This window comes from Coptis chinensis, chromosome 7 (genome assembly GCF_015680905.1).
Source record: "Coptis chinensis isolate HL-2020 chromosome 7, ASM1568090v1, whole genome shotgun sequence".
Lineage (NCBI taxonomy): Eukaryota > Viridiplantae > Streptophyta > Magnoliopsida > Ranunculales > Ranunculaceae > Coptis > Coptis chinensis.
This window is the reverse complement of record NC_141462.1, coordinates 8,930,512-8,944,929: the sequence shown is the minus strand read 5'-3', so window position 1 is coordinate 8,944,929 and position 14,418 is coordinate 8,930,512. Positions and strand designations below refer to the sequence as shown.

The following is a 14,418-nucleotide window of genomic DNA, read 5'->3' as shown; positions in this document are numbered from 1 at the left end:
TTTTTTTTTCTATGTACACCTATATAAAGGAAATAGATTAGGATTTTGAGACAACTTTTTGAGAGATTCATTTCTTGGGTATTGTGGGAGCTCTATTGATTTAGGGTTTGAGTGAGGCCTCTTGTTCTTGATTCTTGATATTTCTTATAAACTCTCCAATCTTTCTTTATAAAGGAAACTTGGCTCTTGTGTGGATGTAGGTAATATTTACCGAACCACCTAAATCTTTTTGTGTCTTTCAGATATTTACTTCCTTATTTATTTATTGTTTGCTTTATGGGTGATGATAAATTAGTGGTTTTGCTTGTTTGAGTTTGTTGTGATAACTACCAAAGTCTTGGGTGGGTGATTTTCTTGGTGTGAGTTCCAAGTTGAAATCATTTGGGATAGAAAGTAACTAGATTGAGGTGTGACATTCTAGTGAAATCTCCCAACAGATCAAGGCTTCCAAAGAAGCCAGGCTGCAACAGTACAATACTGGTAAAGAAGGTTACTTTTTTGGGATTCGTCTGAAGTTACATATGAGTGAAGCTTTATTAATGGTAGGATTGTATGGCACGAGTTTCATTTTGTCATCAGTGGTTTGACGAGGCATCTTTTTACTTACGGGGAAACATGCAATAATTGGTAAATTATCAAAGGTTTTACTATTGGATCTAAGAAATAGGATTCAACAAAAGCAACTGAAGCATATTGTTGCAATCAACATGTCTATACCTCGATCGACTATAGCTGCACATTCTTCTTAATCTTCCTGTAGTTTGACAATGGTGGAGTGGGAGAAACGAACCCCTGTTAAAATGTACATAACAACAACTCGTGTTGTCTGGGACTCTGGGTTAGGACCACAGACCATAGCAGAAAAACGTACAAGGATCGAAATACACTAGCTATTCAAAAAGTAGCCAGTCCCTTGCAAGTTGCAATACTCTCAAATCTTATCGATTCTTTGTGTTTGTTGATTTCTCCACCAACCGAGGAGATACTAAAAAATGAAGGACATGTTTTTACCTGCACCCGTATTTGAAAAAGAATTAGACTTGCCCCCAATTAAGGAAAATTAGACTTGCCCCAGACTAACTCCCCCTCTCATTCAAAGCATCTCCGTGGTCAAGGTAGTGAAATGTCTTGAATACCCTTGTCGTTGTAAACTACCAAAATAACTCTTAAAATAACTTCTCAATTCAAGACTCATTTTCATGTTTGAGAAGAAAAAAAACACATGTTGAGAAAAAAAAAATCTTGAACACCCACCATCATTTTATCCATATTAAAGTGTTACTTTTAATGATTTCAAACAAAATTAGTACTTAATTAGTTGGGAAAGATAAACTCAAGGTTTAGAATTTAATTATCAATGAGTGATGTGGGTCATTGGATATATGGATGTGAGTAATTAGATATTGACACCGTGTCATGTACATTTTCTAGTTTAAATTGGATATTGCAAAACCAATATGTCATTTTGATAATTTTTCAATGAAAAAAGTATTCAAAACATTTCAACTGTCTTGACCACAAGAAAACAATCAAAATGCGTTGACTGAGACGGCAAGTGAAGCTATAGGGGCAAGTCTAATTTCCCTGAATTTGGGATGGCAAGTCTAATTCTTTTTTAAAATGGGGTGTAGGTCTAAAAGACCCAAACTCGAAAATGAATGTCTGCCAAACAGATAAGGCTACTAGCACCAAGAAGAATAGTGTCAACTATTGACACATGCCATTAGACTATTACAAGACAAGATCGTCAATAATAGAAACAGCGCTGTATTCCAAAGTGTTACGATCAATAACAAAGCCGTAAAGAAGAATATACACATGAAGGCCTATTGCAACTAATCCTGTGTTGACTTATCAGCAACCTAAATGAATAAAATAGCTGTTTGTTCTTCTGCTATTTACATTGCCCCTAAATCTGGTGAAAATTATTGTCCCTAAATCATCTAGTAGATGGACACAAAGGACGACCCCTTCCATTGACGTGGTCCGCATGAAAAGCTTTCATGTTATCAGCTTGCTCATAGAAGGCAAAAGGTGTTGCCAATTGACGTGCATTCCTCTGCTGATGCTCATAATGACGAACACAGCCCTCTGGTGCAACAAAACAGTTCTTAAATGAATTTGCGAGATTTATTATTGAAACAAGAGTAGTGAGATGTGACTCACCATCATCTGACAGATCAGCAAGTTTTTCAAGTGCATCAATAATTGCTCTTTCTTGCTCCTACAACAAAATCAAAAGCTCACATGGTAGAGTTAGAAAACAAAAGTTAAAGAGGTATGTCCAAAAGTGCATGAGGTATGTAACGATTATAATTGAGAAAATGATAACAAAATTACTTTGAGTAACGATTTTGCCTTCTCTACTTGTACCGGGTCGGGGTATTCTCCGCTGTAGATCAGCTTCTCAACCTAAGAACAATTTCAGATTTATTAAAGAAAAATAAAAAGAGAAAAAAACAAAGAAATAAGAAGAGTCAACAAGAATATCATTTATAAACAACAGAGGAAGTGAATCCTACAGATAGGCAACTAGGGGAAGCCTAGCTGGCAGGAGATACTTTACCACCTGATGCACATACTGCACCACTTAACATTACAGTCGAAGTAGTTGATATTGATGCCCAGGAAACTGAGCATCCATATCAAAGGCGTCATGTTTAAAGCAAAAGGAAAGTGTAACAGTAGGTTGGATGCCATTCATAGGTCAGATAACACGAGAAAGTGAACTGCTTGAGGCAACTTCTAATTACTACTATGATGGTAGGACAACAGGGAAAGGCACCTCTGTGGCTTGCACAGGGAAATAAATACTTTATGTCACAGCCTTACAGAAGCTCAACAATCTGGCAGATAGATGGAACAAATCTTACTAGAAAAGATCATTACTCGCAAAACCTACGGGAACGAGTGAAAACAAAGCAATTCTTGACATATATGGGCACATCTCACATCTATAAACACCCGATTATAAACTACAATATAAAGTAGTTTTCTCCGAGATAAATCCTAGGAAACATATGCAGTTTCTATATCCTAGAGCAAGGTTATAATTTTCAGAAAATGAGTCATTTACAATTAATACTACCAAATAAGTGAAATTTATCCGAGTAATATAAGCTACTTACATTTGATACAAACAGTACTATATGCATTTACAATGCTAAATGAAATATAACTCAGATCCTCCAAAAACACAGAGAAAAGCTAAAATCTACATGAGCGATCCTGAGAGAGAACAAACAGAGCTAAATGCCTATAAGTCTATACTGAACAGAATAATCTCCTCTCAAATATGAGAACATAAAAGGTGTCTGCAGAGCAACAAATGAATGTGGAAACCCCAATTTCACCAATTTTTTCAGACAGGACTCTCCAAACTATATATCACTCTTCAAAAAACACAACTTACAACTTTAGCCAAATTTTGTAGCGTGTATTCCACCATCCAATTTTCTCTCCAAGGATATCGTTTACAATAAATATAGAAGTCTCAAAGCTATGTTGCCTGGACATGGCATGGACACTGCTTTGATACTTGATACAAATGGAGTATCAGGTTATGGTGCAGCTTCCATATTGAAATAACCATGCAACAGAGCCTCAAAGACTTACCCTAGTCACAACTACATAAAAAATTTAATCATGGTTATTTGAATTAAAAAAAAAAAAAAGACGAAAGGCAAACTATTAAAATGGAAATCGCTTATATGAAAACTATTCATGAATTTAAGGGGGGAAAAAATCTTGTTAAGTTTATTGAACAAAGAGAGTGAATATATAAAAATAAATAAACAAGGCTCTTATAGCTTACAAAAAAATATATGAAAGATTAAAAAAGAAAACAAAGACTTACTCACTTACATGGTTACATAATCCCAAATAAATATAATAAATAAAAAAGAGATCAACTTGAAAAGATGGTTCCAGCTTTGAAGTTTGAAAATCTAAGAGTTTATTAATGGAAGCATACACTCATAAAACAGCCCTTGACAAGACCTTTCAAGTTATAATTATGAGTTTATAAAGTTGACATTAGAAGTGATGTCCTAGACTCCTAGTATGATCTTACAATATTTTCTTTTCCTCCTTCATAGACCAATAATGGAACACCCCTCAGAACTTAATTACTTCTCTCCTGCAGCAATTCCTTGTTTTTAACTTTTTAGATAATAAATCATGCGTGTTTCTCACTGCTACATTGACAAGAAATGGATGTTCAACTTTAATATAATGATACGTGATCTACTGCTCCTAGGCTTCCTAGCTAACTTCCATAGCAGAGAGGTTGGCATTATTTTGTAGTTTACATCCATCCAAAGAGTGCTGGTTAAGGTTCCATGACACACTTACGTTTTCAAAATAAGCCACTATTTCACAGCAAACTCAACACTAAAATAAGCCTGATAACACTGTCTCACGGTCTCACCTCATGAATAAGCTTCGTTGTTGCACGAATCTCAATTGAGACTGATCTTCTTTTGGAATTGTCAACATCCAAAACTTGATGACCCTTCTTTGATTGGAGTATCATGCCTTTGCCCACAGCTAACGCTTGCCCGTTATGACATACTAGATTCTTAGGTCGTGCAACGCTTTCTCTGCTGGAAAATATAGCTGCCTCACCACCATATTGACTACTAAACTGTGTCTGGACGCAGAGGTAAAAGATATGTTATATACCAAAAAAGTATAACAGTCATCTTAGACTTTATGCAATGCACTCTGAACTACTATGGATATTACCAGTCAAGATTCCTAAGTTACAGATCCCAAACTGATTATTGCTAACCAAATAAATGATCCAATAAAATGCAACATTAAGATGCAAGACAGTAAAAAGGGCAGATAATATATTTTGTAAATTCCAATCACCAGACACTATTGTGAGACCCACTCATTTTCATGCAGTGGCCGTAAGAGAGAGAGGAGGGGGTGGGGAGGGGAGAGCTTGTAGCATCCCCAACTACTTTATCAAGGACATGGACGAAAATTTCCCCCAAATCAATAAATCTTTACTCCACAGGGAATGCTTAATATAGCCATTTAGTGCAATTGAGTTATCACCAAGAAAGTGATTGTATTTAACCAAGATCAATACATTAAAATACAGCTAGAGCTTACGTCTTCACATACTGCCTTTGAAGAAGGAAGAGCTGCAGGTAAAGGTTGAGCTGCAGGTGAGTAGATTTGATAGGATGACAGAGGAACATGCGGAGTTTTCAATCTCTTGGAGGAAGCATGGCTCATTGAAACAACTGAAGGAGAAACATTTATGTTATTGGAATGCAATTCTTTCTCCCCGACCATGCCTTGACGCCACTGCCTGTATCAAAAGAGAAAACTGGCCAATAAAGAACGATTCACATGCAAAAGTTACCAGATAAAATCAAACTAACCTTAAGAAATAGAAAGAAAATAAAAGCACAACAAAATAACAATACGACACCTTATCATAATGACAGAGTCGTCTGACTGCACTTTTGCACGGAGTTCTCTGTGTTCAGCATCTGAAATCCTAAGCTCCTTCCTCAGAGGAATTAAGTTTTCAATTTGCTCCTAACAATATTGTAAATAGATAGTTTCGTCAAAAGGTGATAAATGTTGGGATGGACAACTATACATACTATGAGAAGCAAGCAAATACAACAACAAACCACCATACAAATTCATATCAAACCTGAGCTGAACAAAAGAAATAAGGCAAAAATAAAAATTAAGCTGAAGTCCCTAACCTACCCAGGTAGGTCCACCTTGAGCAGTGAGAGCCCTTAGAACAGCAGTGTATGCCTCTAACTCGATAGAATGTAACTGAGAGTCCACGTCAGGCGGGTCCATTCTGTGAGATATCGCCATTGGAGTACCTCTAACAGATCCAATACTTTGCAGCCCTGGTGTTCCTGTCAATACTCAGCATTGGGAAAACCTTAATCAGTTCCCCTCGTATTGGTAAATACGTACATTTGACAAAGTATTGTTGAAACACAAGAGCAGTGTTTCCTTTTCCAAAAAAAACCAAAAAAGACATCAGAAAACATGTCTAGCAACCAATAAGATACAAAGTTAAATATTTGTAGTCACTCCCGCGCGTCAAGATTTTTTGATGTGTATATGTTGATACCATTGATTACAAAAAAAAAAAAAAAATGAGGCCTAAATCTTGTTGATTAGTTTTCAACTCGTAAGAAAATCTAAAACCCTGCAATGCCTAAAACCCTAATAATTAACGTAAATCAATCATAATCACAATGACAATGACAAGGCCAGGAATCTCTCAGGAAATATTATATTCCATGACATAAAACAATAAATGCAAGAAACAAATTCAAACAAGAATAAAAAAAAAACAAGAGATGCATTATTACCAATGCTGTATGCTAAACAAGTAAGAAGGAGATGATCATAGCATAGCGAACTTACGTGTGATAATGCGCGGGAAAGAAAACGAACCAAAACCCTAGACGACAAAGGTGGTCAATTCATGCTCTGGGGTTTTCGCTTCTTCTTTCATTCTTCTCTGCGTCTCTTTTTTTCACTTTCAAGTTTTGAGGTGGGGTATAAATACTACTACATTTTTCCAGATAGGATAGTCTTTGGGCCTCACAATTGGGCCTCAGTAACTGAAGTCCTTTGTCAAACACTCACTCACGTGTAACGTGGCATGCTGGCAGTTTTTATTTTCGAACACTGGTCACTAGACGGCCTACGGCCTAGGCACTCATTCAAATCTTAAGCCTACACGGGCTTTTAATTTTTTATATTTAATCATTCAAAATAATAATAATAATAATAATTGACTGGACTGCCTAGTCCCGCCTAATCAGTCCACCTAGACCCGCCTAGTCGGTCCACCAATTTTTTAAACAATTTGAGCCTAGACAAATCAGTTGGACAGCGCCTAGAGACCGCCTAGACCGATTTTTAGAACAGTGCTAGCTACGTAGTGCTTGGCAGCAGCAGGAGGGTAATGAATTAATGACAAATGCGAACGCTGGCAAATGTAATTCCAGAATAAAATTACAGCATCCTTCTCGTAGAATTGATGATGAGTTTATATCGTACAAACATTCCAGTTACATACCCCAAGAGGAAAAACGGGTAAGGTCTCAATGATAAATTAATACACAACAGATTATTACTTTATTTTGCTTCTAATTCACGCCTTCCAAGTTTCTTCTCATCTCGCTAGTATTAACAAGGCTATCGTAAGAGGGTTTTGCAAATTGAGAATGGTGCAACTGTGGTTTCACACATGATGTCTAGCAGTAACAAGGAGCATGGACAGAAACAGTTGAGAGTCACCAAACATCAGCCAATGCTAACAGATGATAAATAAAATAGATGCTTTTGTGAACACTTGTATCTATCTGCATATACCTGCTCAACACAACAGAGAAATTACTGATTGAGTCATATTTCAATAACAAATGCAATAAAAATTTATAGAGAAGAATATTTCACATACCTCCATCCCGGGTAGCAAAATGAAATTCATTGGTAGAATTTCATCCCTTGACACAAGTAACTTTTTGGTCCCCCGGATGAAGTGCCGCCCTTAACCAAATTTAATATCTCCATTTACAAAATCACTTCTCATCTTTGCCAACACCAGTGCTAACTGCTCTACTGCTGCTCTTCTTTTGTCTGTCTTTGTTGACATAGCCCGCATCTCCAACAGAGCGAACTACTTTCTTGACAAGCTTCTCCTGTGAAAGTACGCTGTCCTGAGATGAGCTCATTCTTGAAGGGGCGCTACTGACTCTGCGAAGTGTACCCCTATACTTCCCTAGCTCTTTGTCTACTTCTGTTGGATCACCATTTCCTGGTGTATATCGTGGAGACCCAGTATCCTTGGTGGGAGAAGTTGTTTGCGACTCCCCATTGGTTTTCTCTGGACTTTGTAATACCGTAGAAAACAAAACTTATATCTTCTAGGTCTTGCTACTCTCTGTTAACGCTGTACTACCGAGTTTTCTGTTTGCCCATTGTATATATAACAAGGGCTAAAGACCTCATGTTTGGTGGTAAAATGTCCGTGTGAAATTTGCTATGTTATATTTATTATTGATTCAAACCCTTGATTACCCTCATAAATGTGAGCATGTCAATTGTTGCTTAAATTGTTTGTGTATATTGCATGTCTCTAGCTTATACGTGTTGCTATAATTCAATTGTGAACTTTTATGAAATTCCATTAACTTGGTGGTTAATTTCCATTCCTAATTGTTTGTATTAGGTATGCTTGATTCCTTTTCAATATTATCTTGTTTCTACAATTGGTGGAACCAAGATTCAGATGAAAAGTCCTTGTACTGGAGTACCACTTCATCTTAATGGTCAGCAGATGAATCATTGAGTTGAAATTTTTAAGATATTCTCCATGTCTTTTTTGACCTGTAGAAAGCACATGATTAAGTTTTAGGGAGTTCATTTGTTGGTTATATTGAAAGAAATGTCTCCCAGTGATGCGTTAATATAGGGTATGAATGATAGAGTTAACCTTGTGTAAGAACAAATGGGGTGGTAGAGCATAGGCTTCCCCAAAGATCAACACTGAAACCCTGATTGTTTCCTTCGGTGATAATCAATGGCGAAAACATCCAATAGAGCAATTCTGGAGTGCCGTATCAGCAATGATTTGTCAGACCTCCCTAAAGTCATAAATGAGTGACATAATACACAAGAAGCAAAAATAGGAAAGTTTAATCATTTTTTTAATCCGTAGGAACGTTTATTAATGAAAATCGAATTATCATAGAAGAAATAGGAAAGCTAGAATGTTGGATTCCAAGGGATTTAGAGTCTCTGGAGCTTGACTTTGCATAGAGTACAGTTATGTAATAATACAAATTGACAAGTTGGCCTCTTCTTTCTTCTTCATTGTCATATTAAAAAAATGCAAGTCTGGTTTCTTGTTTGAGATATATGGTTTACTTACACTGATCTTACTTAATCTGTCAGGTTGAATCAACTATCATGCCTGAGGAGTACCGCGATAAAAAGGTACTTTCATCCTTGTGATTTCAAATTATAGGAAAGCTATATTTATGACACCTCATCCCCATGTTAAGGAAAAAGGTTCTATTAATTCTATAAATAATAATAAGCATTAGATATGACTTGCCATCACAATCTTGTTAAATAAACACAGAATTTTTTCATATTTATGTTTTTGTGACACTGAAAACTCTTGTTAAATAAAGTGTAGTCTTCTGTACTGATGAAGGCTTGCTTTTGTTCAAGATACCGCAAAACTTTTCATCTGAGTTGAACTTGTTTAGGAATTTTTTATCAAGTAATTCCTACTCATGCATCTCGTCTTTGCAGAAGTTATTCAATTGACTTATTGCTATGTACCCCACTACGTCAGTGCCAATTAGATAGAGTCTAGCGACTGCATTTTTTTCCTACTGTTATACAACAAACTTGACAACATTTATAGATGTCCCTGAAGTGGTATATAGGAAAACAGGTGCTAACCACATGGTTAGGAGTATCACGCACCAGTGCATGTCATATGGTGGTTCTACGTCTTGCAGCATCTCAATTAAAGTGTCTTTGTCAAGCTCTACATCAAATTAATGATTTCCTCTTAATAAACATGCCTTGTCGTATGATGCAGGTCTGGATCCTCTGTAATGATTGCAACGCCACCTCTGAAGTCTTGTTTCACATATTGGGGTTGAAATGCAATCCCTGCGGATCTTACAATACCCGGCAAACTGCTGGGACCAGTATCTCCTCGGTAACTGATACATGACATCCACTCCTGAAAATCTGAAAGCATTGGAGTGCACAAGTGCTATTCATTCATTTTGCTAGATAGGTGTTTCTTTGTAAAGCCTAATAGAAATATGGGATCCCAATTTTAGTCCATCAGGGATCAGGCCTAATCATTCCTCTTTTAATTCATTCCGGACCATTGAGTTCTATTAACGTAGGGCCGTGGCAAATTTTGACTTGAATATCATTGAAACCTTGAATATGTTACTCATCCCTGTGATGATATAAGCGATATTTTGAAACAAACATATTGTTCATTTTAGATGGGGGGGGGGGGAATGGGAATGGGAATTGGTGATGGTGTAATCTATGAATGTTGTTATCTGTGGTGATCAACTGCATACATAGCTGCATGCCAGTATGCAAGTTCACATCGTGTTTGCATGTAACAGTTTCTTGTATATCACTATATCCACCAAGGTCCATATAATTGGTAATCTTTGGAAAGTGTCAGTATCACTATGCCATAAGTGACTAGCTTTTTAGTTTTTTACCCGCCTTTATGAGTCTTGGAGTTGTACCTAAAGCAGGTTTGGGTCAAAAGACGTGTAATTAACACTAAACCACCGTTCCAAAGATTTATTACCTTCAAAACGGTTCTCAGTTTTTTTGGTTGCTACTTGTAGAGTCTTTGCAAGTCATAATGATGAGGTGTTACTGTCTTTCCAATAAAACTGAAAGACCTTCTCAGGAAAATTGAAAGAAATTACTTTAGAAACGGAAGTTGATCCAGGGTAGTTGCTCATGCTGGTAACTCCGTACTTATTATTTAACCTTTTTAAAGTTGAATCTTCCCTAGATGCATCTATTCCCTATTGATAAACTGATAGGGCCATAGGGGTGTTGCCGAAACCTTACCTTGCACAAGTGTTACCATTTCCTAGCATTCTTTTGGGCAAATCATCATCGTCGCCTAACAAAGAATGGAAAGTCAGAGGCAAGACAATGCCATCTTTATTAAGTTAGCAAAACAATACATCTTTATTAAAATAAGTAAGATGTTAAGCAGAAAAAGTCTTCAACTAGACCTGATAATTAAAAATAGAGTATAAATGGCGTATAGATAAGCTTAACAATAAATATTCAACCAAGTTTAATTTGGTTAGGTGACACAGAACTCTTTCAGACTTACATTGCAGGGCAGATCAAGAAGAAAGAAAGATGGCAAATGGTTGCATCAAGGGAAAGCTAGATGTATCCAAGTACTCTTCTCCTGTTCCAGTGATCGGCTTGTACATAGCAGCAGGCTCTTAGGTATGTTTGTTATTCATGCTTGGTGATATTATAGCCGTGATCCGTCACAAGAATTTTTTGGATACCATGCCGGCTTTTCTCACTTAACTCAGTTGCTTTAACCCTGCTTTCTATATGGCAAAATTTCCAGTGGACTTAACAATGCCCATGCCAAAGACCAACTTTCCAAGCTCACTGGAACTGCTTTCATATGTATTTCAATTGGTTTCCTCAATCCTTCAATAGGAGACAACAGACTGACAGAGGATCCGAATGTTTGACTAATGTGGCTGCCTTAAGCATCTTGGTAATAACTATCATGGTCAATGACCTCATTAGATGCAAAAAATTACAATTAAAAATGGTAAAGTTGTTTTCAATTAAAACAAACACATTTATATGAGAATGCAAAGAAGGTACGGAGTCTTTGAAGATAAGGACAATAGGAGGTTGTACCGATGAACTTGTTAGTAGATACTAAATGAACACACAACTAATTGAAGTTAATAAGGCACCCCGATGAACTTGTTAGTAGATACTAAATGAACACGCAAGTACACAACTAGCTACATACTAATTGAAGTTAATAGACATACTGCAGTGCCATAAAAAATTTCAAACTATTTCACTTTTTCAACAAAATATTACATTAAACGGGTAAAAATATACATCAAGACAAAAAAATTTACTTTTGCTCATTTTTCTGTGAAAAGATTGAAAAATGTAAAAACAAAAAAATGAGCCACAGAAATATGGCCATTAGAAAACCATTTACCTACATGAAACACGAGAGATTGAATAGAAGCCCGCCCATACAAAGAACAAGAAATCCCCATATGTCATCTCCTTAATCAGTCAAGCAAATCAACCATGGTTTTCCTCCTTGGAAACCTTTGTGGCAACCTTAAACACATAGAATCCCGAATCTCGATCGGTAAATGAGTGGCTACAAACACAATTCCCCCCTTATTTCTATGCTCCGAGATGATGTACTCGAGCAATCTCGTCCCGTCAGCATCTAATGCAACTGATGGCTCATCAAGCAACCAAATAGGACGGTCAATGGCAAGTAGTCTTGCAAAATTTTGAAGCCGCTTTTTGCCCCATTGAGAGCATCCTTGCCTTTTCGTTAATTAGTCGACCGAGTCCCATGAGCTCTAATGAGTCCCTGGCTTTTCCAGACTTGCCTTCAAGGAGCTCAAACCATTGGACGTTGTCAAGGACAGTGAGTTTGTCCTTGATGGCATCTTTAAGAGAGAGCCAATTGAGTTGAAGCTTGTACTGTTGGAAGACTCCCGATTGAGTTATGTCGCGGGTTATTCCAAAGGATCTCACCCGCCAAGAAGGTCGTGGAGAATCCCGCCAACATCGTGAAAGGTGGATTTGCGGCACCATTGGCACCTGTTAGTATAAGGGCACTTCCGTCATGGACGGAGACATTGATGTTTCTGAGGATTGTTTGAGCATTTCTCATGCAAGAAACATTGTTAAGAAGGAGGCGAGGAAGTGGTGCCTTGCGCAAGGACATTCTTCCCTATTATATCGAAGCAAACTAGCAAAACCGGGTTAGGCCATGAAAGAAGAAGACCTTTTGAATTCACAAATTGAAACAACTCGCAGAGCTCCAAGTCATCTCATTAAGTGTGAAATCACTCTTACACGAACCACTTCAACAGAGCATCATAACATCATAACAAATCAACATCCAGTTAAAAATCAACCAAAGTGATAGTGATTTGAGAAACCGAAGGAGGACTATAACAGTAATACCGGGAGGTGGGGGCCAAAAAGCCGAACTGCAATTAATTCGGTGCATAAAAATTAAGAGAAGTGAGCCTTTTCTCCAGCATGCTATCGTGTCAACACCCTTACGAAAATGTGATGCTAAAAGAGAATCCTAAGTCCTAACGGCAACATGACGAGAAAATTCTAAATAACTAACTTAGAGTTACTACCTCAAAAACACAATCCTCTATAAAGAAAGCATGCAAATTATTAATCTTGTCAAATTTCACATAGATCTATAAGACAGTAAATCCACCAAATGCCAATTTATATGTTGATTAAAATGGAATAATAATACTATAATAGAAAGAGAAGACGAGAGAAAACAAAGTAAAATGGATTCTATTAAATACAAGTTTTGTCTGAATCAACACGTTTCATCCTATATGCAAAACTTGGTAAACTAAACCATCCACATACTACTGATTGGAGCACTTTTGATCTTGTTTCCCTTTTGAGAAGCAACACCTTAAGAGAATTTCACTGTGCACCCACGAAGTAAAATGCATATGGCACTCATTTCCAACTGTGACAATACAACTATGTGACCACTACCCTGAACCTACATAGCGAAAACCATCTAGATACTGTGAAACACATGTGTGGACTAGCTCTTGGTGAAGCTGAAGACACCACCATACCTAAAATGTTAAGCTTTCGTTTATAGTGATCATTTTACTGAAATCCCAAGCAACATGAGGGACTGAGTCCCCAGCCAATTTTAAGGTGATAATTGCATTGTTACATGTATGTGTATACTTGAACACTCATAACTCTGAAACAACACATACTAATAGAGCCCACAATGCAAACCATAGTTTTGTAAATTTGTTATATATGTGTACGGAAGGGCTTATAATATCTTACAGGTAGAATTCGTGGCCATGTTTGTCTATAGCAGTTGTAACAGTAAACAATCTAAGTGGTAGTAATAAAATTTAAACAAACTTAGTTCTGCAATCAACATGGATATATAACAACAATTCATTTATCGCTTACCAGAATTTACAGTTGCTATCAACAATTCAAACAATTCCACACTCTTGACTTCAGAGAGAGTTTCCTGCATACAATAATAAGTTGTGTGAGGCATTTTGTCAAACAGGTCGCTCACCAAACTTGAATACAAAATCATAGTTTTAGACTTAGTCACACAAACCGTGCGAAGTGCCCACCGTTCCCGGTCTCAAACCTCGCTCTCACGGTTTAAGAGTCAAATCGCCATAAAACCGCGCTTTCCAAAATCTTAACAAATAGCGTCTTTTTCCCCAAAGAAAAAAGTTTAATGACTGCTTTAGGATTTGTGTGTTTTGTCTATCTGCAAGAAATTTCAACCCAAAAAAAGTAGTAGGAGAAGATGATAAAAAATTTGGGAAGGACGTTTGTGTTTAAGGTTTACAAATGATATGGTTATGGCTTCTGCTACTGGTTTTTGGCCAAGAGAGAAAGCAGAGAAGACAGATAAATAATAGAATGACGAGCGTAGTATTCTCTTTGTTCTCTTGTTGACTTGCTGGTTTCTGTGCCGAATTATGTAATAACAATCAACATTGTCAAAGTGGTTTCAATTTTGAACTTAAAGTTCCGCAATGCTCACTATATGCCTATATGCTCAGT

The 14,418-nt window shown here is 36.9% G+C and overlaps 1 protein-coding gene, 2 long non-coding RNA genes and 1 pseudogene across 6 annotated transcripts; all 4 read right to left on the bottom strand.

The window, feature by feature from the left end:
* Positions 1–1,751: 1,751 nt before the first annotated feature.
* LOC147485825 (protein EMSY-LIKE 4-like) lies at positions 1,752–6,554 on the bottom strand. 3 transcript variants are annotated; one of them, XM_086573384.1, is made up of 8 exons: positions 6,421–6,554; positions 5,740–5,900; positions 5,450–5,559; positions 5,125–5,326; positions 4,430–4,651; positions 2,341–2,412; positions 2,167–2,224; positions 1,752–2,091 (listed from the first exon to the last, which is right to left on the bottom strand). In XM_086573384.1, the coding sequence occupies exons 2-8, from the start codon at positions 5,854–5,856 to the stop codon at positions 1,940–1,942; spliced, it is 933 nt and encodes a 310-aa protein (XP_086429510.1). In that variant the 5' UTR covers positions 5,857–5,900; positions 6,421–6,554; the 3' UTR covers positions 1,752–1,939. The 3 variants fall into 3 exon arrangements, with proteins under 3 accessions (XP_086429510.1, XP_086429511.1, XP_086429512.1); XM_086573385.1 differs by having other exon boundaries at positions 5,137–5,326; positions 6,421–6,538; XM_086573386.1 differs by lacking the exon at positions 4,430–4,651 and having other exon boundaries at positions 6,421–6,538.
* Positions 6,555–7,004: 450 nt separating this feature from the next.
* LOC147485824 (uncharacterized) lies at positions 7,005–7,867 on the bottom strand. Its single transcript, XR_015200875.1, has 2 exons — positions 7,466–7,867; positions 7,005–7,377 (listed from the first exon to the last, which is right to left on the bottom strand). It is a non-coding gene; the product is annotated as an uncharacterized LOC147485824 (long non-coding RNA).
* Positions 7,868–9,328: 1,461 nt separating this feature from the next.
* Positions 9,329–10,678, bottom strand: LOC147485823 (uncharacterized). The gene is made up of 2 exons (XR_015202307.1): positions 10,642–10,678; positions 9,329–9,777 (listed from the first exon to the last, which is right to left on the bottom strand). It is a non-coding gene; the product is annotated as an uncharacterized LOC147485823 (long non-coding RNA).
* Positions 10,679–11,617: 939 nt separating this feature from the next.
* Positions 11,618–14,329, bottom strand: LOC147485822 (ABC transporter I family member 1 pseudogene; annotated as a pseudogene). Its single transcript, XR_015200874.1, has 3 exons — positions 13,961–14,329; positions 13,802–13,864; positions 11,618–12,560 (listed from the first exon to the last, which is right to left on the bottom strand). The product of XR_015200874.1 is annotated as an ABC transporter I family member 1 pseudogene (transcript).
* Positions 14,330–14,418: the final 89 nt, after the last annotated feature.

Coding starts and splice junctions, on each gene's coding strand:
- LOC147485825 (XM_086573384.1), bottom strand. CDS start 5,856: ATGGCGATATCTCACAGAATGGACCCGCCTGACGTGGACTCTCAGTTA. Junction 2,225..2,340: donor AGGCAAAATCGTTACTCAAA/GTAATTTTGTTA, acceptor ATTTTGTTGTAG/GAGCAAGAAAGAGCAATTAT. Junction 2,092..2,166: donor TGCTGATCTGTCAGATGATG/GTGAGTCACATC, acceptor TTGTTGCACCAG/AGGGCTGTGTTCGTCATTAT.